This window comes from Polypterus senegalus, chromosome 3 (genome assembly GCF_016835505.1).
Source record: "Polypterus senegalus isolate Bchr_013 chromosome 3, ASM1683550v1, whole genome shotgun sequence".
Taxonomy (NCBI): Eukaryota; Metazoa; Chordata; class Cladistia; order Polypteriformes; family Polypteridae; genus Polypterus; species Polypterus senegalus.
The window spans coordinates 20,259,872-20,282,753 of NC_053156.1; the positions used below are offsets into that span (position 1 = coordinate 20,259,872).

Consider the following 22,882-nt stretch of genomic DNA (forward strand, 5'->3'; position numbering starts at 1 on the left):
TTTGTAAAACCGGGAACAATCACATCCCACCACTCTGAAGCACGGTTAAATGTCCAAACAGATGGTCTGTTGCGGCGACTTTTTTGCAAAATGTGGAAGATCTGTAATATACAGAATCAGCATTTTAATGTTACACTGGCAGTTAAGTTCATTTTATGCTTTGCAACAGTGATAAAAGTTAGCTAGTGATGTGCTTTTTTTAGATGCTTACCCTTGCGTGTCGTCGAGCTAAAGTGTTGTCGTTGTCTGCGTGTTGTTGTAAAAGTTCCACGGTGTCACGGCAGTAGAGGCGGCGCAACTCTAACGACACGTGAATAATCCCGGCCACTCTAAAGCGGTACTAAACTGCAGTCGAAACGCAAACCGAGCCGAACTGAGCCGAACCAAGGTGAGCTGTACTGAACCGTGCTGTGCCGTACTATGCAGAGGAAAAGCGCCTTTAGCCAGATCATCGGGACCACTGCAGCTGTCAGAGCTTTGGGGTGGGGTAAAAAGGAGGTAGAGGGAGAGATTGTCCTAACCGCAGCAGCTATATTCATCACGACAAACTCCAGTGGGGTTTTCTCAAGCAAGCCTGATGTGGAAGGTATGGTGAATTACTCTAATTAAGTATAAAATGACTATTTGTGTTATAACTGTTTTTTGTTGTTACTTTGTTGCCATTGTGACACACTACAAGTGTAACCACATTTCCCAACCAGTGAAAATGATCCATTTTTGGAGCTAATCACTGTTCACTGGACACAGTAATCCATTATTGTTAATTTAATGTTCTGACAATGTAAAATTTAATGTATATGTTTTAATTTACATTTAATTACGCATATTCAAACTAATAAACTAATGATATAGCAGCGAGTTAGGGTAAACCTAGGGTTTGGGCAGTCCCAATCACTCCTCTGTCTCCTGCCATTACCTCTCCCCAGAGCACATGAAATTACCAGCTGCTTCTGCACACACACACACACACACTCACACACACTCACACACTCACACACACTCGCACACTCACACCAAGTGGGGCTTACTGGTTAGTAAAGTGGGCAGAGTGTGTGCATCTCTACCTCGCCTGCACATTCTCTAACACTAGTAAACAATTTAGATTTTGTCACAAAGAGGAAGCACATTGCTTTATCCATTTCATAATTCTCAGATTTATTCTTACACCATGACTTCTTCATTTTCATTGTAACATAAAAGAGTAATCTTTGTCAACGTCAGTGGTAGAAACAAGTCTTTTATTTTCTTGCTTGTGGAAGGCAAAAACTGTTTGCTGTTCTACCACCACACACAACGGCTTTTTGAGTCTGGGAGGAAATATGTGTAGCCTGAAATGCCTGATATGTAAAGTCTCTTTAAAATGCTTAATAAATGACTACAAATCCCCCACATGTACAATAATCTTGCAATGCAATTTGGGAAGTAGCCAATGGGACAAAATATTCCACAACTCCTACTAAAATAAAACTTCTATGCATGGATTGTTGAGTGGCAGACCTTTGTTACACTAATAAATAACCCAAATGTATTTGATAATCTATGAACCTCATTCTGAATTATAGGAAGAGAAACCAAACAGATAACGATAAGGCTGTTGAAAGATGGTATTGTGTGTCTGTTTATTTATTTTTAATTTAATACAAAAAAACATATCTAGGCAAGAAATATGTACAAAGATCCCTAAAGGGCCCTTCTGTACATGCATGAGAAGTAAGTAGCTAACTGATAGATAAACTAAATCTCCCTAAGTAACTGCTATTCTCTCTATCAAAATTTAGAGCAATTAAGAACAAAACTACAATTAATTTCTGAGGTACATCTCTTCTTACCTTGAATCCTGCACAAGGATGCCAAGGCCCAAGTACCACAAAGATGGCTAAAGTGTGAAGTATTAACAAATACTATAGATGCTGTCTATGAAGTGTAAATCATAAGCAGCCTGTCGAACACTGGTAACAGTGTGGCGTTCTTAAAAAGTACATGTGAAACATTATATTATTAGGAAAGAGCACCAGTTCCATTTGTCCTGTGTATACAGTATGTCATTAGGGAGGTCTCTCGCCTACGGACCAAGGAAGCTCATAACGTTTTGCTTAAGAGTGCATGTTCATGCATAATACTTTTCTCATCTATTCATCAAATTCTGTCTAAAGCCAGTCCTTCTGCTCTCCCCAACCCACACAACACACAAAATTTCATGATCCTAAAAAGTCTCTACAGGCCAGATCAGTAAACAGCTAATGGTATGTGGAACAGGGCAGCCTTTTTCAAATGAGCATGATCGGTCTCTACAGCCCTAGCATCTCTATCTTGACCTTAATCTCTTCTCTCTCTTAACATTCTCACATAAAAAAATACATATATATGTATAAAATGGGAAAACATTAAAGAAAACCTCAGTGTAGGCATGGTTTACAAAAGTCCAACCCATACTGGCGGTCATGTTATGTCACATGCCCAATAATACATGGTCTTGTAAGCCTTAGAATGTTTCTGTGTTTGAAAACTCAACATCAACTTAAGTTCCTACAAAAGCACACCACCCAGAGGCCAGTTGTGCTGGCAAAGTCCATCATGTAGCTCACACAGCTAGTCTGCTTGAGGCAGTGGAGGACATGGGGCTCCACGCTGAATTGGGAGTGGGAGGATCCTGAGAATAACTTCGGCCGTCGCAGCAGGACTGTGCCTCTGTTTTCATGGCACCACCTTGGCACATCCGTCGATGTCTTAAGAGTCGGTCAGTTCGAGAGAAGTTCTGAAAAGAGAGTCAGACGTACGATTTCATTACAAAGTTCTTGTCTTATGAGAACAAGTGTGACTACAGCTGTGCCATATGTTTTTCTTTAGTTTGTACACTTAACTTTAGGAATAAACCAACAATGTCTGAAGCACCCGTACCTATCCTGCACGTAACCATATTCAGCTAAGCTTTGGAAATTCAGTATTAAAAATGTCAAACTAAGGAACATAAGAAAATGGCACAGCACAGAATAAAAGGAAGATAACAAGCAGGAATGGAAATTTAATAAGAATATCCCAAAACAAAAAAAAAAACAAAAATAAGTTGCACCACAAACATGCAGTCTAGTATCATAATTTTTATCTCTTGATTTAAGCTAGAGAAAAGCCAAGCAAAATGCCCCCTTTTATTGGCTAACTAAAAAGATTACAATATGCAAGCTTTCGAGGCAACTCTGGCCCCTTCTTCAGGCTTTGATTTGATATACTTTATTGATCCCCAAGGGGAAATTGTCTTTTTGCATGAACTTTTGAAGATCAGAGAGCAGAGTCAGCCATTGTACTGCTTCCTTGGTGTAATTTTCAGGTTAAAGGCCCAACGGAGTAGGATCCCTTCAGGCAGGAATGGGACTTGAAAAGATGCAGTAGATCTCACAGCAGCCCTCAATACATGATTTGGGCCCTACAAAATTTACATGAGTAAATAGGAGGGAGGCCCGTCTAGATTCATGATAGATAGATGTTAACTAGGACAGAATTCGTGGTGTAGATGTGATTAAACCACTAGAGTCAAATGAAAATAACATCATAAAATGAACAGTGTTTTGACAGAGCACAGATGCAAAAACTAAAACAGTTAGGTTTAACTTTAGTAAGGCAAATTCTGAGTCTAAAATGGATAAAATGGGAAAAGTTTTTAAGAACAGAAACAGTTAACAAACATTGGAACCTGTTTAAAAATGTTTTAAATATAACACAGGACTAGTTCATCCGGAAAAAATGGAATCAGTAAGAAATGACTTCAGTAAACTCCACATTGGTTAAATATGGAGATAAAAAGCTGCAAACAATAAACAGTTGTATTAGTTGCATAAAACGAATGGATTCCGCACTAACTGTAAAGTGTATGAGAGCAACCATTAATAGGGATACAAGGGAAACTAAAAGACAGGGAGAAATATTTCAGAAAAGTCAAAAGATGAGCCAAGGACATTCATTATTTTGTACCGCTATCCCCGGGGCAAACAACGAAACCCCGAGTTAAGGCACGATTAGAAAACTGCTAGTGTAAAGCAGTTCAATATCTATCGGGCAACGTGACCAACGCTCATCCTTTTATTGACCCCCACCACCTGTCCCAGCCTAGCATTAACCACAAGCCATGACACCAAATAAAGAAGAAGCTAAAGAACAAATTTATTATTTTACATATATAAAGAAAAACAAACAAATAAATAAATACCTAACAATCAAAACCCTCCTCTCTGGTTTAAACACGTGATGTTCGTAAATAAGAAAACCCAGACTGTCCAAATGGGTTTACTGTCCTTATTGTTCAGGGCAAAGAGAAACCCTAACGGAATACACCGGCTGTCGAGCCGATAACAATAAAGTTTAGTCCTAACGGTCCAAGATATTCGTCAGCGAAATCAAAGAAAGAAGAGTCCGTCTTCAGAGACGCGTCTCCCCCTTGTGTCGCTGAGTCTCCCAAAAAGAAAAAGAACTTGTTCCAGCAGATCCATTTCTTGGCGCTACCTTGTCCTTCTCTTTGCTCCGCCACAAGATGTCTCCCTTTCCCCCTTCTTTTCCGGCTTTTAAGTTTTCAACACCAACCGCCCTGTCCGAGTTATGACCTCCCCCTTAAAGGTGTATTTACAGCATCCTTTTTCCCTGTAATGCACCCAAAGAGGCAGCAACCGCCCACAGAATAATAGCACATGTGGCATCCGCTACAATTTTGTAGTAAAAACAAATAGTCAAGGGGAAGGGGAAGTGCATCAGAGGTAGTAAATTGGAATTGAAAAATCCAGTGAAAAAGCAAATGCTCTAAACCTGGCTTTTTGGAGGTTTTCACATGTGAAGAAGTTGATAACCTCCCACTAATAACAGAGGCTACTAATCAGGTACTTAGGGACTGGAAATTGTAGAAGAAGTGCTGCTTTAATGAAATAAAAAAATAAAAAATAAAAAACCCCAGGGCCACATGACATCCATCCTTGAGAGCTTAAAGAGGTTAGTGATTGCATATATACTTTACATCCTTGGCACATATTTTTAGAAAGGCACTGTGTACTGGGGAAAATTCCTAAGATCTGGGAAATTCCAAATATCCTATTATCTAAAAATGGCAAAGACTGAGCATCACATGTCAAGAACAGGAGTTTTAGTAAACAGTCAACAGGAGTTTAGATAGGGGATGTCACCCTTTTTGATTGGATGGAATTCTTTGACGAAACAACAAAAACAGACAATAAGAAAGAGGCATACAGTATTATTCATCTTGAGTTTTAGAAAGCATTTGACAAGGTACCTCACGAGAAAATGAAAGAAACTGAAGGAATGTGAATTCAAACCATAGTGTGTTGGCAGGCAGGGTGGTGTAGAGAGGTTCAAAATCCTTGTACTGACGCTGTGTGATTCTGAGCATGTCACTTGACCTGTCTGTGTTCCAATTGGAAAACCAAAAGAAACGTGACCAATTGTATCATAAATGTTGTAAGTTACTTTGGATAAAGGCATCAGCCAAATAAGTAAATGTAATGCAAATGATGTGTTAACAATTGGCTAAAACAAAGGAAGAAAAGGGTTATGGTGAAAGGAACTTAATCAGAATTAGACAGTGGTGGAAATTAATCAATTACATTTCTTTTGCTCACTGTACTCAAGTAGATTAGATAGGGAATTGTACTTTTTAAAATATTTTTAAATGCAGATACTTTTACTCTTTAAAAAGTGTATTTATTTAGTAACGATTCTACTTTTTTCATTATCATCATTACTAGGTATAATTGATTGCCTATGTTAAAAATGCCAAGTTTGCAATGAACAATTAAAATATAACTGCACACAAATATTTCTGGGGTTATAGGTCCTTCTGATATGGATGTGCAAATTGTTTTAGTACATGATGTAAAGGATGTGCAGTTTTCTCTGGGCATTTCAGTGGGGGCATCTCATTATAATGACCCAGTAAACCGGCTAACAACTGTTGAAGACCACTCCTTAAATCTCATGTGCCACAACTTCATATATTCTGTTCACATAGATTATCTGCGCGATAACTGACAAAGCTCCTGGTATGGCAGCAGCCCTCTTTGTCAAGTATAGACTGGACATCCCTGGCCAATCTCAGCAGAGGTGTTACTCTCAAGAACATAAAACAAAGCAGCTTCATTTTGCAATGTAAGCTCAGTTTCTGAAAACTCTGGAATGATATACTGTATAAGAACTCTTTCCCCACATTATTACAACTAATTGAAGTTGATTTTTTTTAAACTAGTTGGGTGTTTAGAATTCTCTCTACTAATAAAAGGCACAGACAGACAGACAGAGAAACTGACTCACTCACTCACTCATCACTAATTCTCCAACTTCCCGTGTAGGTAAAAGGCTGAAATGTGGCAGGCTCATTCCTTACAGGTTAATTACAAAAGTTAAGCAGGTATCGTTTCGAAATTCTACGCGTAATGGTCATAACTGGAACCTACTTATATAGCTCGGTCCGTAGAGCGGGTTGTCCAGCAATCGGAGGGTCGCAGGTTCGATCCTGGCTCCCGGCATGAGAATGCAGCTGTTGTGTCCTTGGGCAAGACACTTAACCTACCTTGCCTGCTGGTGGTGGTCGGAAGGATTGGTGGCGCCAGTGTTCGGCAGCCTCGCCTCCGTCAGTGTGCCCCAGGGCAGCTGTGGCTACAAAGTAGCTTATCATCACCAGCGTGTGAATGTGTGTGTGAATGGGTGAATGACTGTTGTGTTGTGAAGCGCCTAGGGGGGTTCTTGAACTCTAGTAGGCGCTATATCAAATACAGGCCATTTACCATTTTTACCATTTACATGCTCGGTTGCCGTGAGAGGCGGAGTTGCGTCCCCCATCATCACACCTCCCGTGTAAATTGAGTGCCTGCCCATATAAGGCCGTCCGTCAGCAGCAATCCAATAGACACGCTGCCGCTAAATATTCGCGGGTGAAGGACTGTGCTTATGCATACGAAGATGAGATGGTCAGGGATAGACTAGTGTTTGGCACAAACTCAGCGAAAGTGCGAGAAACTTTTAAGTGCCGGGTCTGAGCTAACATTAAATAAAGCCGTGGACATCGCAAGATCGCATGAGAGACACAAGCACAGCTGAGAACCTTCGATGCATGAAGTGACTTTGCAGGACTGGGAAAGGTAAATCCGTGCATGCAGTGTGTGATGTCTCAGATAAAGAGGAAGACGAGCTGCTTATTGATGCAGTAGGACAAGAACAACCCTCTGACGCTGAACAAGCCTTTGTAGACATGTCAATAGGAAAGCAAGGTGTAAAGCTTAAGTTTAAATTATGTTCATAGACACACTGCCGCTAAATATTCGCAGGCAAATCCACAACTTAATACCGGGAATGCCTGTTAAACGTCTTAGATTCACGAGTACCGATTTGAGTAGTGATCACTTCGATGAATGAAACCTGTTATCTTTACAATGGTCGACAACGAAGACGAGATGGTCAGGGATAGTAATAATGATAATCAAATCCTTGATGACAGCAACACTCATAACAGTCACAAAACAATTACATTGACAATCATGTTACGTTATTTTTAAAATGTTTCCTTTTCTCTTTGATAACTTCTTTAACACTACTTCTCCACTGCGAAGCGCGGGTATTTTGCTAGTGCAGTATAAATGATAAAAATCATTGTATTTTTATCTGCCACTATCAATTAGTTGTTTCAAAAATTCAAAAAAATTCTAAAACACAAAACTCAACCATTAAAGACTTTTCTATATTTTAAAGAATGGGCATATAAATAAATGAATATTATAAAATGCTTATTGATGTTTTATATTTAGTTAAATTTAATGTCTGCTGAGCCAATATACTCGTCACTAACTGACATAATGACCGCTAGTGATAATGACAATAGTATTTTAATTGTTTACTGCATTAATTTTACTGATATAAAATGTCTGTGCTGTTGACCTTTATTTGAAGGCTGAATGACTGGCAGCTGTTCTTCCAGTAAGTTACCTGGTAAATTATGGTGGTACTTCTTTTTTTTTTTTTACTATAGTAAAACAGCACATTTTATCTGAAATGTAACCTAACATTGTTAGGATACAGTGCCCTTATTGACTCTGTTAAGATCAGTTCTAATATTTTGATAAATGAAAAGGGCTCCAACAAGGCCTGTTCATTGGTAACCATGACATACAGTATAAATCTGCCACTGTAGCCAAGTATTCTTGCAATTGAATTAATGCCCAGTTCTCTGAAAGGATAAGCTATGGTAACAGAAGAAACCATTTTACAAAAGATGCTCCCCCCTTCAGTGCATAATACATAAGTGAGGTGCACTCAACACATACAACACCTGTGTTTTCTTGCAAATCACTTTATTTTGATGCCACACATAACCTGGAGTCAACACACAGTAAGTACGTATTTCAAATAATAAGTGTCAAAATATATAAAACCTGTATGCACTAAGTACTGTACTTGAGATCGCAACAATCAACAACCTTTTTCTGTTTGAGAAGATTTCTGTCCCAAATGCACAGTGTATTTGTTTTTCTTATGTCCGTGTTTTCATGTATTCGAAGAAATGCCGCACAACCACACAAATCTGAGTGTTTAAAATTTGTTTCTATATTGTGGTGCTGTGCTGAATCTACTTGATTAATATCAATAAGATTAAGAAGCGTTTTGATGTTTGAATGTAAATATCACTTTCATTATTGTGTCCCCTAATGCAAAATTTTTATTTGCAAAATTGTGAGATTTTCTTTTCTCTCCATTAAAATCTTTGCTGTGTCAGATGAGGTTTATAAATAGTAACTATAGACTCTACTGTTAACTGATTTTAAGGATGGTTCTAATTACATGCTTAACATGTATTTACTAGGAGTATACATAATTACAGTTCGAAAATAAACTGCCATATACAGTACACCATTTCTCTTTGAATGTGTGTGCATGTGTGTATGTCATTTATATGTCTTTTGATAAATAAAATATATTCCATTACTATGTATATTCTGCTTAGCATATATAATTGAAGATATTTACTAATTCAGCTTTGTTTTTTTATTTCTTCAACTGTTAACTAAATTGTACTTTTATGCGAGTTCCTTTTTTTTTACTTTTACTAGAGTAGTTTACGTGTCTGACATTTTAACTTTTACTTCTGTACATTTTTGCCTAGGTAAACAATACTTCTGTCTGAGTAACATGTTTTAGTACTTTTTCTGTTTCTGGAATTAGGCGATGTTAAAAGTGGTGTCCTTGGGGCAGCTGATATTTTTAACATACAATATACGTAAATGATCTACCTTTGAAGTCAGAAGTTTACATACACTTAGGGTGAATTCCTTAAAACTCACTTTATAACACCTCCACAGATTTTATACTAACAAACTACAAATTTGGCATATCATTTAAAGCATCCACTTCTTGCAGAGCAAAAATAATTCTTTCCAATAATGTTCACAGATTATTTCACTTTTTTAACACAATCCCAGTGGGTCACAAGTTCACATACACTTTGTTCATATTTGGTAGCATTGCCTTTACATTGATTAAATTGAGCAAAACGTTTTGGGTTCCCTCCTACATGCTTCTTACAATAAGTTGCTGGAATTCTGGACCATTCCTCCACACAGAGCTGGTATAACTGGGACAGGCTCTTAGGCTCCTTGCTTGCGCATGCTTTTTCAGTTCTGCCCACAATTTTCAATTGGATTGAGGTCAGGGCTTTGTGATGTCCACTTTATACCTTGACCTTGTTGTCCTTATGCCATTTTGCCACAACTTTGGAATGGGAAAGAGGGGTCCTTTATGGGAAAGAGGGGTCCTTTCATTGGAGCAACGTTTCAGTCGTGACATGGCCAAATGGGGAGGCAGCTAGATGGATGAGGTCTCCAGGACTCTAAAAATATCCAAACCTAATTATGTCATATCATCTACTGTTAAACCGTACTTCTAAAATTTGTATTATTATGCTGTATTAAGGAATTGTTCTGTTCTGTGTATTGTATTGTATTGACCCCCTACTTTTGACACCCACTGCACGCCCAACCTACCTGGAAAGGGGTCTCTCGTTGAACTGCCATTTTTCCCGACAAGGTTTTTACTGGGAGTTTTTCCTTGTCTTCTCAGAGAGTCAAGGCTGGGGGGCTGTCAAAAGGCAGGGCCTGTTAAAGCCCATTGCGGCACTTCCTGTGTGATTTTGGGCTATACAAAAATAAACTGTATTGTATTGTATTGTCCTTGTCCATTTGGAAGACCCATTTACGACTGAGCTTCAACTTCCTTCCTGAGTTCTTGAGATGTTGCTGCAGTATGTTCCTGCAGCTAAGCACCATCACTACATGATACTGCTACCCCCATGCTTGATGGTTGGGATGGTGTTCTTTGGCTTGCAAGCCTCACCCTTTTACCCCCAAACAGAGATGGTCATTATGGCCAAATAGTTCGATCTTGGATTCATCAGACCACAGGGCATTTCTCCAGAAAGTAATGTGTTTGTCCCCATGTACCACTGCAAACTGCAGTCTGGTGTATTCATGGCAGCTTTAGAGCAGTGGCTTCTTCCTTGCCGAACAGCCTTTCAGGTTATATCGATATAGGACTTGTTTTACTGTGTATATAGATACTTGTCTACCTGTTTCCTCAGGCATCTTCACAAGGTCCTTTGCTGCTGTTCTGGGATTGATTGGCTCTTTTTGTGCTGGAGTACATTCTTCTATAGGAGGCAGAATACGTCACCTTCTTGAGCGGTATGTGGGCTGTGTGATCCTGTGGTGCTTATACTTGCATATTATTGTATGTACAGAAGAACGTAGAACCTTCAGGAGTTTCGAAATTGTTCAGGAGTTTTTTTTTTTTCTGAGGTTGATTTCCTTTGATTTTCCCTTTATGTTAAGCAAAGTGGCAGCGAGTTTGACAGCTGGCCTTAACATACATCCACATGTTGACTATAAACTGGCTAATTGTCTATGAGAAACTAATTGCCAAAAAGTTTTGACACCATTTTCTGGAATTTTCCAAACTGTTTTAAGGCACAGTTAATAAAGTGTATGTAAACTTGTGACCCACTAGAATTGTGATATAGTCAGTAAAAAGGGAAATAATGTGTCTGTGAACATTGTTGGAAAAAATGACTATTGCCTGGCACAAAGTAGGTTTCTTAAACAATATGGCAAATGTATAGTTTGTTAGAATAAATTATGTGTGTGGGTTTATAAAGTGAGTTTTAAAGAATTCATCCTAAGTGTATATGTAAACGTCTAACAAGATGGTTAAGTTTGCAGATGACACAAAACTAGGTAGAAATAGAGAGCACACATGCTTGGGCAGATTTATGGCAGATGACATAAAATTTAATTTAATTATTACATTTAATATAAGTATTACTACATCCAGGAAATACAAATGTTAAAAACTGAATAAACAGTTTGAAACTTTAAAGTACTCCTTATAAGAAGGTTAATACAGGGTGGTCCAGATCTAATTATGCAGATCGAGATCATCTGGATGACTTTGAATTATGCGGAGATGATTCCAGTTTGACGTGAAGACGATTCGTCATGTCGTCAGTTCGCACACTTCTCTATGGTCTGCGATTTTTTGGGGGACTTTCTATGTAATAAACTTAATAAGTTATAGCTTAATGAAAACTGCATGATTAGATCTGGACCACCCTATAGAATGTTAGTTTATACAGCACAATGTATACGTAGAGTATATATAAGTCAACACACTAGTGAGACTTCATCTGCAGTAATGTGTGCTGTTTTGGTCTCTGGTGCACAAAAAATGACAAGGAAGTGCTAGAAAAAGTCCAGAGAAGAGTGACTAATGAGAGGTCTGAGTTATGAGAAAAGATTATGGGAGCAGAACCATTTCAGTTTAAACAAATAGAGATTAAGACATGATTGAAGTTTTTTAAATTAAGAAAGACATTAGTACAATGAATCCCGGTGTCACTTTCAAATTTGCTCAACAACAACACAGGGACACACTTGTCCCCTCACCTATTCTGTTTCTTTTCTCGGTACCCAAATGTGGCCATTGGTGCCATGGCCCACCTGCCAAGTTGTTTGCCTGCCTGTGGTAAAGTCATCCCTGATGGAGGATCACAGGAATCATGGGAAAGAGGGGTCCTTTCATGAACAGCGTTTCAGCCGTGGCATGGCCAAATGGGGAGGCAGCTGATGGATGAGGTCTCCAGGACTCTAAAAATATCCAAACCTAATTATGTCATATCACCTACTGTTAAACCGTACTTCTAAAATTTTTATTATTATGCTGTCTTAAGGAATTGTTCTGTTGTGTATATTGTATTGTATTGACCCCCTACTTTTGACACCCACTGCACGCCCAACCTACCTGGAAAGGGGTCTCTCTTTGAACTGCCTTTCCCGAGGTTTCTTCCATTTTTCCCTACAAGGTTTTTACTGGGAGTTTTTCCTTGTCTTCTCAGAGAGTCAAGGATGGGGGGCTGTGAAGAGGCAGGGTCTGTTAAAGCCCATTGCGGCACTTCCTGTGTGATTTTGGGCTATACAAAAATAAACTGTATTGTATTGTATTGTATTGTATTGTATTGTTAAGGGTAAATTTCACACAAAAGTGAGCACGTTTTTCTTTACTTTTTTGAGGTTATGCATTAATCCATTTTGCTACGTGGACAATGCATAATAAAATGAATTGCTTGCAAAATTGCCTAGATGTTGCACTGAATACTTTATTCTTATGAGAATGGAAATTGTCTGCAAATGATTTACAGTGATCTCTCCTCGATCGCGGGGGTTGCGTTCCAGAGCCCCCTGCGAAAGGTGAAAATCCGCAAAGTAAAAACCATTTGTTTATATTGTTATTTTTACATTGTCACGCTTGGATCACATATTTGCACAGAAACACAGGAGGTTGTAGAGACAGGGACTTTAAAACTCTGCAAACAAACATTTGTCTCTTTTTTTAAAAGTTTAAACTGTCCTCCATGACAAGACAGAGATGACAGTTCTATCTCACAATTAAAAGAATGCAAACATATCTTCCTCTTCAAAGGAGTGCGCGTCAGGAGCAGAGAATGTCAGAGAGAGAGAGAAAAGCAAACAATCAAAAATCAATAGGGGCTGTTCGGGCTTTTTTTTAGAACAATTAGAACAATTAGAACAATCTAGACGAGAACAGGCCATTCAGCCCAACAAAGCTCGCCAGTCCTATTCACTTGCTTCCTCCAAGAAAACATCAAGTCGAGTTTTGAAAGTCCCTAACGTCTTACTGTCTACCACACTACTTGGTAACTTATTCCAAGTGTCTATCGTTCTTTGTGTAAAGAAAAACTTCCTAATGTTTGTGCGAAATTTACCCTTAACAAGTTTCCAACTGTGTCCCCGTGTTCTTGATGAGCTCATTTTAAAATACAAGTCTCGATCCACTGTACTAATTCCCTTCATAATTTTAAACACTTCAATCATGTCACCTCTTAATCTTCTTTTGCTTAAACTGTAAAGGCCCAGCTCTTTTAATCTTTCCTCATAATTCAACCCCTGTAGACCTGGAATCAGCCTAGTCGCTCTTCTCTGGACCTTTTCTAGTGCTGCTATGTCCTTTTTGTAGCCTGGAGACCAAAACTGCACACAGTACTCAAGATGAGGCCTCACCAGTGCATTATAAAGGTTGAGCATAACCTCCTTGGACTTGTACTCCACAGATCGTGCTATATAACCTAACATTCTGTTAGCCTTCTTAATGGCTTCTGAACACTGTTTGGAAGTTGATAGCTTGGAGTCCACTATGACTCCTAAATCCTTCTCATAAGGTGTACTCTCGATTTTTCGACCGCCCATTGTGTATTCAAACCTAATATTTTTACTTCCTATGTGTAATACTTTACATTTACTGACATTAAATTTCATCTGCCACAAATCTGCCCAAGCCTGTATGCTATCCAAGTCCTTCTGTAATGATATAACGGATTCCAAATTATCTGCTAATCCACCTATCTTGGTATCATCTGCAAACTTAACCAGCTTGTTACTTATATTCCTATCTAAATCATTTATATATATTAAAAATAGCAGCGGCCCTAGCACTGACCCCTGTGGAACACCACTCTTAACATCAGCCAGTTCTGATGAGGTTCCTCGCACCATCACCCTCTGCTTCCTGTGTCTGAGCCAATTCTGCACCCATCTAAAAACATCACCCTGAATTCCCACTTCTTTTAACTTGATGCCCAACCTCTCATGTGGCACCTTATCAAATGCTTTCTGAAAGTCCAGATAAATAATATCATAAGCTCCACTTTGATCGTATCCTTTTGTTGCCTCCTCATAGAATTCCAACATGTTAGTAAAACACGACCTCCCCTTCTGAACCCATGCTGACTGTTCAGAATAACTCCTGTCCTTGTCATGTGTTGCTCAATCTTATCCTTAATAATTCCTTCCATTAATTTTCCTGTGATGCTTGTTAAGCTTACTGGCCTATAGTTGCTTGGATCTGCCCTGTCACCCTTTTTATATAATGGGATGATATTTGCCATTTTCCAGTCCTTTGGAATCTCTCCAGTGCACAGTGACTTCCTAAAAATATGTGTCAAGGGTTTATATATGTACTCACTAGCCTCCTTAAGAACACGAGGATAAATATTATCTGGGCCTGGTGATTTGTTTGATTTCATCTTATTTAATCTGAGCAGCACTTCTCCCTCTACAATTTCCAAATCCCTCAGTACCTCCTTAGTAGTTGTGTTTACCTCTGGCAGGTTATCCACTTGCTCACTTGTAAACACCTCAGAAAAATGTAAGTTTAGGGCATCTGCTATTTCATTGTCTGTATCTTTTAATTCCCTTTACTATTCCTGATGAACTTGACCTCCTCCTTAACTGTTCTTTTACTACTAAAATACTGAAAGAATCTCTTGGGGTCTTCTTTGCCTTATCTGCTATATTCCTCTCCAACTGTCTTTTAGCCTCTCTGATATCCTTCTTAATGGTTGCCCTCATGTTCTCATACGCTACGGTTCTCTTTGCAGTCATTAGTCTTATATGCCTTATACAGCAGTTTTTCCTTTGCAACTTCTTTTTAAATCTTTATTAATCCATCGTGGAGATTTTTTAGTTTCCTATTACTTCCAAATTTAGGTATGTATCTGTCCTGCATTACATGTAAAACATTTTTAAACCTGTTCCACTGCTCCTCGACTGTCTCCACATTTAAAAGCTTATCCCAGTCTATCCTACTTAGACTTTGTCGCATCTGCTCAAAATTAGCCCTACTAAAGTTCAACTTAACAATTTTAGTCTTTGCATCTGTACTCTTACAAAATACTGAGAATTGTATTACATTATGGTCACTTGACCCTAGTGGTTCAATCACCTCTACACCCTCAATTCTATCCTGATTATTACAGAATACTAAATCCAGATAGGCTTCACCCCTTGTTGGTGCTTTAACATGCTGTGTTAAAAAACAGTGCCGATTACTTCTAAAACTCCTGCTCTTGTGCTCCTCCATCTGTAAGGTTATCCCAGTTAATATTTGGATAATTAAAGTCCCCCATGACTATAATATCCCCCTGTAAACTTGCCTTTTGAAATTACTAAAAGATGTGTGTTGAAATTACTGTCTGAATTGGGTGGTCTATAACACACTCCTAAAATGAGACCTTTTTCCCTAATATTTTCCAGGCGAAGCCACATGTCCTCACTAAGATGGGGCTCATCATCCAACTGAAGATGACTTACATTTAATCCCTGTTTGGCATAAACAGCAACCCCACCTCCTTTTCTGTTCTGTCTATCCTTCCTAAAAAATGTGTATCCCTCTATGTTACACTCATCCCCATCTTTGTTATTTAGCCAGGTTTCCGTTATTGCTATAATATCATAATTGTGCTCTGCTACATACAACTCCAACTCACTTACCTTATTTTTGATACTTCTAGCATTAAGGCAAGCTATTTTTAATGTGTTAATCCTTCTATCTTTACGTGTTTGCTTAAAATTTACATTACTATGCATTTTTATTTCTACACCATTGTTTGTTCTTCCATGTATAGATCTAAATCTGGCCTGTCCTAAACTCCCTGCCCCCCCATTCCATTCCATGTTTTAAGTATGCGAAGCACCGCACGGGATGCGTATTGTATATCATTGACGAGTTTTATTGAATACGTAATATGTGTTCTGATTGGGTAGCTTCTCAGCCATCCACCAATAGAGTCCCTTGTATGTAATCACCTGGGCAAACCAACTGAGGAAGCATGTAGCATAATTTAAAAGACACATTGTCCGCAGAAATCCGCAAACCAGCGAAAAATCTGTGATATATATTTAGATTTGCTTACATATAAAATCCGCAATGGAGTGATGCCACGAAAGTCGAAGCGCAATATAGCAAGAGATCACTGTATATTTTAAATGTAACTAATGTTCGCATGTTTACAGAGATTCCTTTACAAAATATTCTATCCATTCAGTTTCAGCTTGTTTTTCACAGTGTGCGAGGTATAAAAGAGCTTGTTACGAAACAGGCAACTTGAAAGCATGATTATACCGTTTTTACTTGTGTACCATGTGCCGTCGTGTAAGACGCGCACCCTAATTTTTACAAAGAAAATTGCGAAAATCGTTTTTCCCCCCCGTGTACAACGCACGTTGTGATTGTATAGGAAGCGTTTAGAGAGAGAGGGAGTGCGAGTGAGAGAGAGAGCATGAGTGAGAGAGAGAGAGGGCAAGCAAGCGAGCGAGCCCAAGCAGAAGAAGTAAACATTACAAAATTACATTTCCTCATGTATGACGCGCACCTGATTTTCTAATGGTAAATTTCCGGAAAAATTGTGCGCGTGGTACACACGTAAATACGGTATAACTAACAAAGTCTAGCACATCTGTATTCAAGTTTTATGCATATTCAGATGTACCTTACAGTTTGAGTATTGAAAATCCATCCATCCATCATCCAACCCGCTATATCCAAATTACAAGGTCACGGGTGTCTGCTGGTGCCAATCCCAGCCAACACAGGGCGCAAGGCAGGAAATAAGCCCTGGGCAGGGCGCCAGCCCACCGCAGAGCACGCACACACACCAGGGACAATTTTGAATCACCAATGCACCTAACCCACATGTCTTTGGACTGTGGGAGGAAACCCATGCAGACACAGAGAGAACATGCCAACTCCACGCAGGGAGGACCCAAGAAGTGAACCTGGGTCTCCTAACTGCGAGGCAGCAGTGCTACCCACTGCACCACCGTGCCGCCCGAGTATTGAAAATGTAATAGAAAATTTCAAACTCTCCTAACAAAGAAGTTCTGTGCGACACTGTATGAATTTTAAAGTCAAGATCTCATGTTTCTTTGTAATTTCTAGGAACACATTTAATATTTTATGGTTTGGTCAGTTTCTTAAGACAAGTCTACTCTTCTGATGGTAATCAAGCATAACAATTATTCTTTATAAACCAATTCTCTGTTATGTACAGTCAACTTTCCCCTTAGTTATTTCTTCCAATGTGAATCCCCACAGTTCTGACATAGACAATTAGGCAAAGAGCCCACTCAGACTACATCAACAGTATTAAGTTTTCATGACTGCAAAATGCTAACCCATTGTAAACTTGGGAGTTCAGTTCCTAAGACGATACATCTGGTAATTCCTTTTTGCACAGTGCTTTAGTTTCTTACCTGCTGGCATCGATCACACTGGTAAGGCTTCTCTCCACTGTGGACCCGTTTGTGGCGTTCCAGATGATAGCGCTGGATAAAACGCATCTCACAGACATCGCAAGCAAATGGTTTTTCACCTGCAGAGGCAAAAAGATAAAACAACAGAGATTGTTCCAGCAGTCCACAACCAGAAGACATTTACATTTACTTTACATTTTAATTATTTGTCCGACACCTTTATCCAAGGCAACTTACAGCATTTATGATACAATTGGTTACATTTGTTTTGGTTTTCCAATTGGAGTAAAGGCAGGTCAAGTGACTTGCTCATTGGTTACACAGTGTCAGTAGCGGGATTTGAACCCCCAACCTCAGGGTTTGAAGTCCAAAGCCTTAACCACAACAACACATTGCCTCCATAAAGACAAAAGAAAGAAGAAAAAGCTTGCAAACATTAAGTCAAGAAGAGAAGTTAGATGAGGGCTATACTTACTTTGTACAATATAAAAACCAAGAAAGTAATTCAATTCACTTCCTGGTCCTCCCTGCATGGAGTTTGCATGTTCTCCCCATGTCTGCGTGGGTTTCCTCCGGGATGCCGGTTTCCTCCCACAGTCCAAAGACATACAGGTTAGGTGCACTGGCGATTCTAAATTGTCCCTAGTGTGTGTGTTGGGGGTTTTCTGGGGTGGCAGGGTGTGTGTGTGTGTGTGCGTGCCCTGTGGTGGGCTGGTGCCCTGCCCAGGGTTTGTTTCCTGACTTGCGCCCTGTGTTGGCTGGGATTGGTTCCAGCAGACCCCTGTGACCCTGTAGTTAGGATATAGCGGGTTGTATAATGGATGGATGGATGTAGTAATTCAGAACAATCCCACACCACTTTGAAATGGCTACACATCATCATTTGATTTACAGGAAAGTTTTTTTATACTCACCTGTGTGAGTAAGGATGTGCCTCTTGAGGTGATAGCTGCTCCGGAATGCCCCATAGCAATGATCACAGATGAAGTTCTTCTGCACTTTCAGTGGGCAGTCATTGTTTTCATCAACCATAGCCACCTGAAAAAAAATGCAAAGTATAAGAATTGTTTTTCAGTGATTTTAATATGTATTCTCTTATGTCTTCTTATGAAAATGTGAACACTGTACTAAAATATGAGTGCCATTGCTAAACTTATTACTACTTTATACACTTTTTAAAAAAATATTTTTAGAATTCCTTTAACCTTTGAAACTGTGAGGCGCTGTATAGTGGCACACCACTCAGCACACCTGCCTCTCAGCTTGAAAGCACAGAGTTCACATTACTGTCTATGTAGAGTTTGCCTGGGTTTTCTCTGTGGACTCTTTGTTTTCTCCCACATTACAAAAATATATGTGTTAGGCTAATTGGCGGCTCTAAATTGACCTCATATAAATAAGCACGAGCATTGGTGTACGCATGAATGTACCCCATGATGGACTGGTGTTTCGTCCAAGGTCGGCTCCCGCCTTGTGCCTGATGCGGCAGGTACAGGCTCTGGATTCCTGCGACCCTGTAATGGAAAAATGTTTGTTAAGAAAAAGGATATATTTATATTTAGTACATCTCAAAATGGAACCCTAACCTTATTTGCAAACAATAGTTCAAAAGGTCAAATGGAATGCTTTTGCTTTCCTCACCACCATTCCTCCCTTAAAAAATATCAATGTGTTAAAGGAACCTTTCTGAAGTCAACTGAATTCCATAAAGTTAGAATTTCATAATTTAAAAGAACAATATGAACAACCACTGAAAAAAAATATGGAAAATGTAAAAGTAACTATTCTCTTACTTTTAGAGGTGTCCCAGATTTTCTGTTTTTCTTTTTAGTTTGTTGGTCTTCGTGATCTCGGGGTAGCTTCTCATCTAACAAGCGTGATGTATGAAATTCGCCCTCCTTCCGGATAACCTACAAATTAAACTGCTTGTTAACACGAAATACATCTCCAGAAACCACAAACAACACTAACTGTGGTCAGTGCTGGGCGGTAGGACCAAAATTCTATATCATGGTATTTCACGGTATTCAATGGTATTTTTTTCCCCATGCATGAGTTAACCACATTTTCCACTGCAATTACTGCAGTAGACTGGCTAAGAACAACCTATTCCACGGTCGTGAGAATTGTACATTGTACAAAAAAACATTTTAATGTGCACACAAGTATTAATACAGGCCCCATAAAGTGATAGTTTTCAAGGAGGGGGGCACTAATGAGGCACTAATGAAGAGAAGGTATCACATTGCATGACAGTTGCAGTTAAAATATAGGACCTTTTTATTAAACAAATTTTGCAAACAACTTAAAACTAAAATTTTGACAACATATTGTCAACCATCATTTAGGCATTTAGACTTACTAAAATATCCAGAGGTGCTTGTCAAAAGTTGTGTTGCACTGAACATGTCTTAGAAAAGGAATAAATAGTAAATATTTTTTGTAAACTAACCATACTTTGTGTTAATGTTAACAATCTCTGTCCACTGAGACGTTACAGTGACTTTTTAAACAACTTTACCATCATTAAACTGCATAATATTTAAACTAATAAATAATTACAATAAAATAAATAAAAGTGAAACTTCCAGGAATAATACTATTACTTCAAAACGCGATTGCACGACCGCGGGGAGTTGATGAGGTGATTAGGGCAAGTTGCACCCAATAGTTCTCTATTGCTTCATTGGCTTCTGAATAAGGCGCTGTGCCCACGGAGATGTATATGGGCCGGCAGGATAGGGGGAAGCAAAAAAGAAAAGATAAAACACAAGGAGGTTAAAGAAGAGAAAAGGCGCTCATGGGAGACGATACAGACACCAGGAAAGTGAAGGCAGCACAAGCTGGGGATCCGTGAGGGAGCGAAGGCTGAGGAGATCTAGGGGCTGGTTCATCCCACTGACTAAGTGTGTAGAGTGGGGCAAGCGAAATGCAAGACCTCCCAATGGATCGGAGGAGCAACTGAGTGAGCACGAAGGAAGACGTGGGAGGTGTGCCGACCTCGGACGGTCTGGCTGCACGATGTGGCGACAGCCAAGACAGGAGTTGGCAGAAAGCAGTCCGTGCTGCAAAGGCTCCGCCAGCAACGCCCGTAAAGGGTGAGCCGTGGAGACAGAAGGTGGTGTGCTGCGATCGGGCGAGGAGAGAGACTGCATTTTAACCTCTATTTTAACGGATTTATTTATTATGGATTTTACCCCCCACGTTTCACCGGTTTTATGGATTTGCTATTTATTTGGGAACTGTATTTTTCTGAACACTGCACAATGGACAATGTTGGTTTTACTTTTGACTGTTTTGAACAAAAGCACTTGAGCCCTTTCCACCATCCTTCAATGAGATTTCTCACCTCATCTTGGTCATAACTATTGACGGTGTTGGTTCAACAGACTCCCATGTAGGAAGAGGGAGTCTGCAGGGGACCGGCATCGTCACACTATTACACAGTAACCAGGTACATTACAGAGTATTGAAAAAAAAAAAAATAAAACAAGTACAACAATGGTGCAGCAGTGAAAAGGTCCCCCCTTAAACAGTTTCCTGCTGCACCATGTTCCGAACATAGTTTAAGCTATTTAAACCGGTGTTCCGGTATAAGAAAAATCCATATCATAAACAAAAATAGAAAAACGTTTTTTGGTATGAACCGGTATACCTCCCAGCACTAACTGTGGTGTTCGTTGCCCATTTTTTGAAACTGTTATCAAAATGGAATTTATTTATTTTTTTTTAGAAGTTTTCAATAGCAGAGGCAAAGATGACGGATGAAATGAGATACAGAAAGAATTTTAAGCAGATTATAAAGTATTTAATAGAATATAGTCCACATTTTAAAACTGTTTCTTTTTCTCTGGTTTTACAAACTAGCAGGGAGTTTAATCATTATATATTTAAAACTTGTCTGTATATTTTCAAAAACATTTTGTCTTGAATTAACTAGAAGCGTTGTGATCTCCATTTTGAATTTAGCCATACGTGTTAGGTTATTCTAAACCAAGGACAACACAGCCTTCCATAATACGCAGTCTAGGAGTAATTCTAAGAGAAGAGGCAGCCTGACAATACACACCTGTGCACTGTCATATAGTGGTTCAAAATATGTGTCACCACAAAATATGTGTTCAACAGCAGGGAATACTCATGCACTGAAAACAGTCTAGGGAACTGGACATCTATTTCAGTTATTATTTTAGATATATGATAACTGAACAGTAGCACAATAGTAGTGCTGCTGCCCTGCAATAAAGAGACCAGGGATCACTTCCCAGGAGCTCCTTGCATGGAGTTTGCATGTTCTCCCTGTGTTCACCTTGGCGTCCTCCTGGTGGCTCCCACAGTCCAAAGAACATTATAAACAACAGTAACACTTGATTTGCGGACTGCTGCCAGTGGGTTGCAATCCAGTAACTGAGAAACACAGTTCTAAGCAGATTATGAAAATTACTTCTGGGGCTAACTGTATATGTTGAATGTAACACAAAAACTTAAGCAACCAAATGCACACTCAACTTATTTTCATACTCACCAGTGGAGGGCATGTCAGCCCAGTTGATAGGACCATTTGGTTTTGATTTCGCTCATTAGAGTCTTTTTGGCCCCCTGTGGACTCACTTCCTTGGGATGTTCTCTTTTGGCTGGCAATGGAGCTGGCCTGCATCAGGGCCATACTGGATAGGACTGCCTCACATCCCAGCAAACCAGCCTGCAACATACGAGAACTCAATTGGGGCAAATTAAAGCTTAATTTACTAATTTATTACTTCCTTTGCAAAATGCAGCATGCAACTGGCAAACAAACCAAGGGCTCATTTTACTGTAATTCCGTCTCTGACTGAGGGTTGGTGCTGTTGCTGTTCTGTTCATTGACAGTGACATGACACCACTTCCAGTTTTGTGGAAGAATAATTTTACGGTAACACAGCATTCATGTTAAAGAAATAGCATAAAGGCTTAATAAATGTCAGAGACCTGTTCAGTCACACCAGGAAACGAGATAAAGGTCAAATGAACAACAAAATGTACGCTGAAATATAAGAATTGGTTTAGGAAAAATACTGAGATGGTCAAGTAAATAATATTCCAGAAGAAAGGTTGATGTATTATACAAAATGCATTGAAGGATGACTAAGCAAGGACTAAAAAAATCAGCAGATGTCCTATAAACAACAAGAATGGACAGTTGTTATATACACGGAAAGTTCAAGGGTGGTAGCTCATCTCAAAAGGTATAAGAAGAACTATAATAT

General features: G+C 39.2%; 1 protein-coding gene across 2 annotated transcripts in view; it reads right to left on the reverse strand.

The window, feature by feature from the left end:
- Positions 1-1,135: 1,135 nt before the first annotated feature.
- The window catches only part of znf740b (zinc finger protein 740b), a 34,839-nt gene continuing 13,092 nt past the window's right edge, over positions 1,136-22,882 (reverse strand). The window contains exons 4-9 of one of the 2 annotated variants that reach the window (XM_039746749.1): positions 22,162-22,338; positions 19,430-19,546; positions 19,067-19,150; positions 18,551-18,674; positions 17,637-17,755; positions 1,136-2,755 (exon numbers count right to left, since the gene is read on the reverse strand). In XM_039746749.1, coding sequence (XP_039602683.1) covers positions 2,582-2,755; positions 17,637-17,755; positions 18,551-18,674; positions 19,067-19,150; positions 19,430-19,546; positions 22,162-22,338 — 795 coding nt within the window. In that variant the 3' untranslated portion in view covers positions 1,136-2,581. The remainder of the gene's footprint in view (positions 2,756-17,636; positions 17,756-18,550; positions 18,675-19,066; positions 19,151-19,429; positions 19,547-22,161; positions 22,339-22,882) is intronic. The other variant, XM_039746750.1, reaches the window with a different exon arrangement.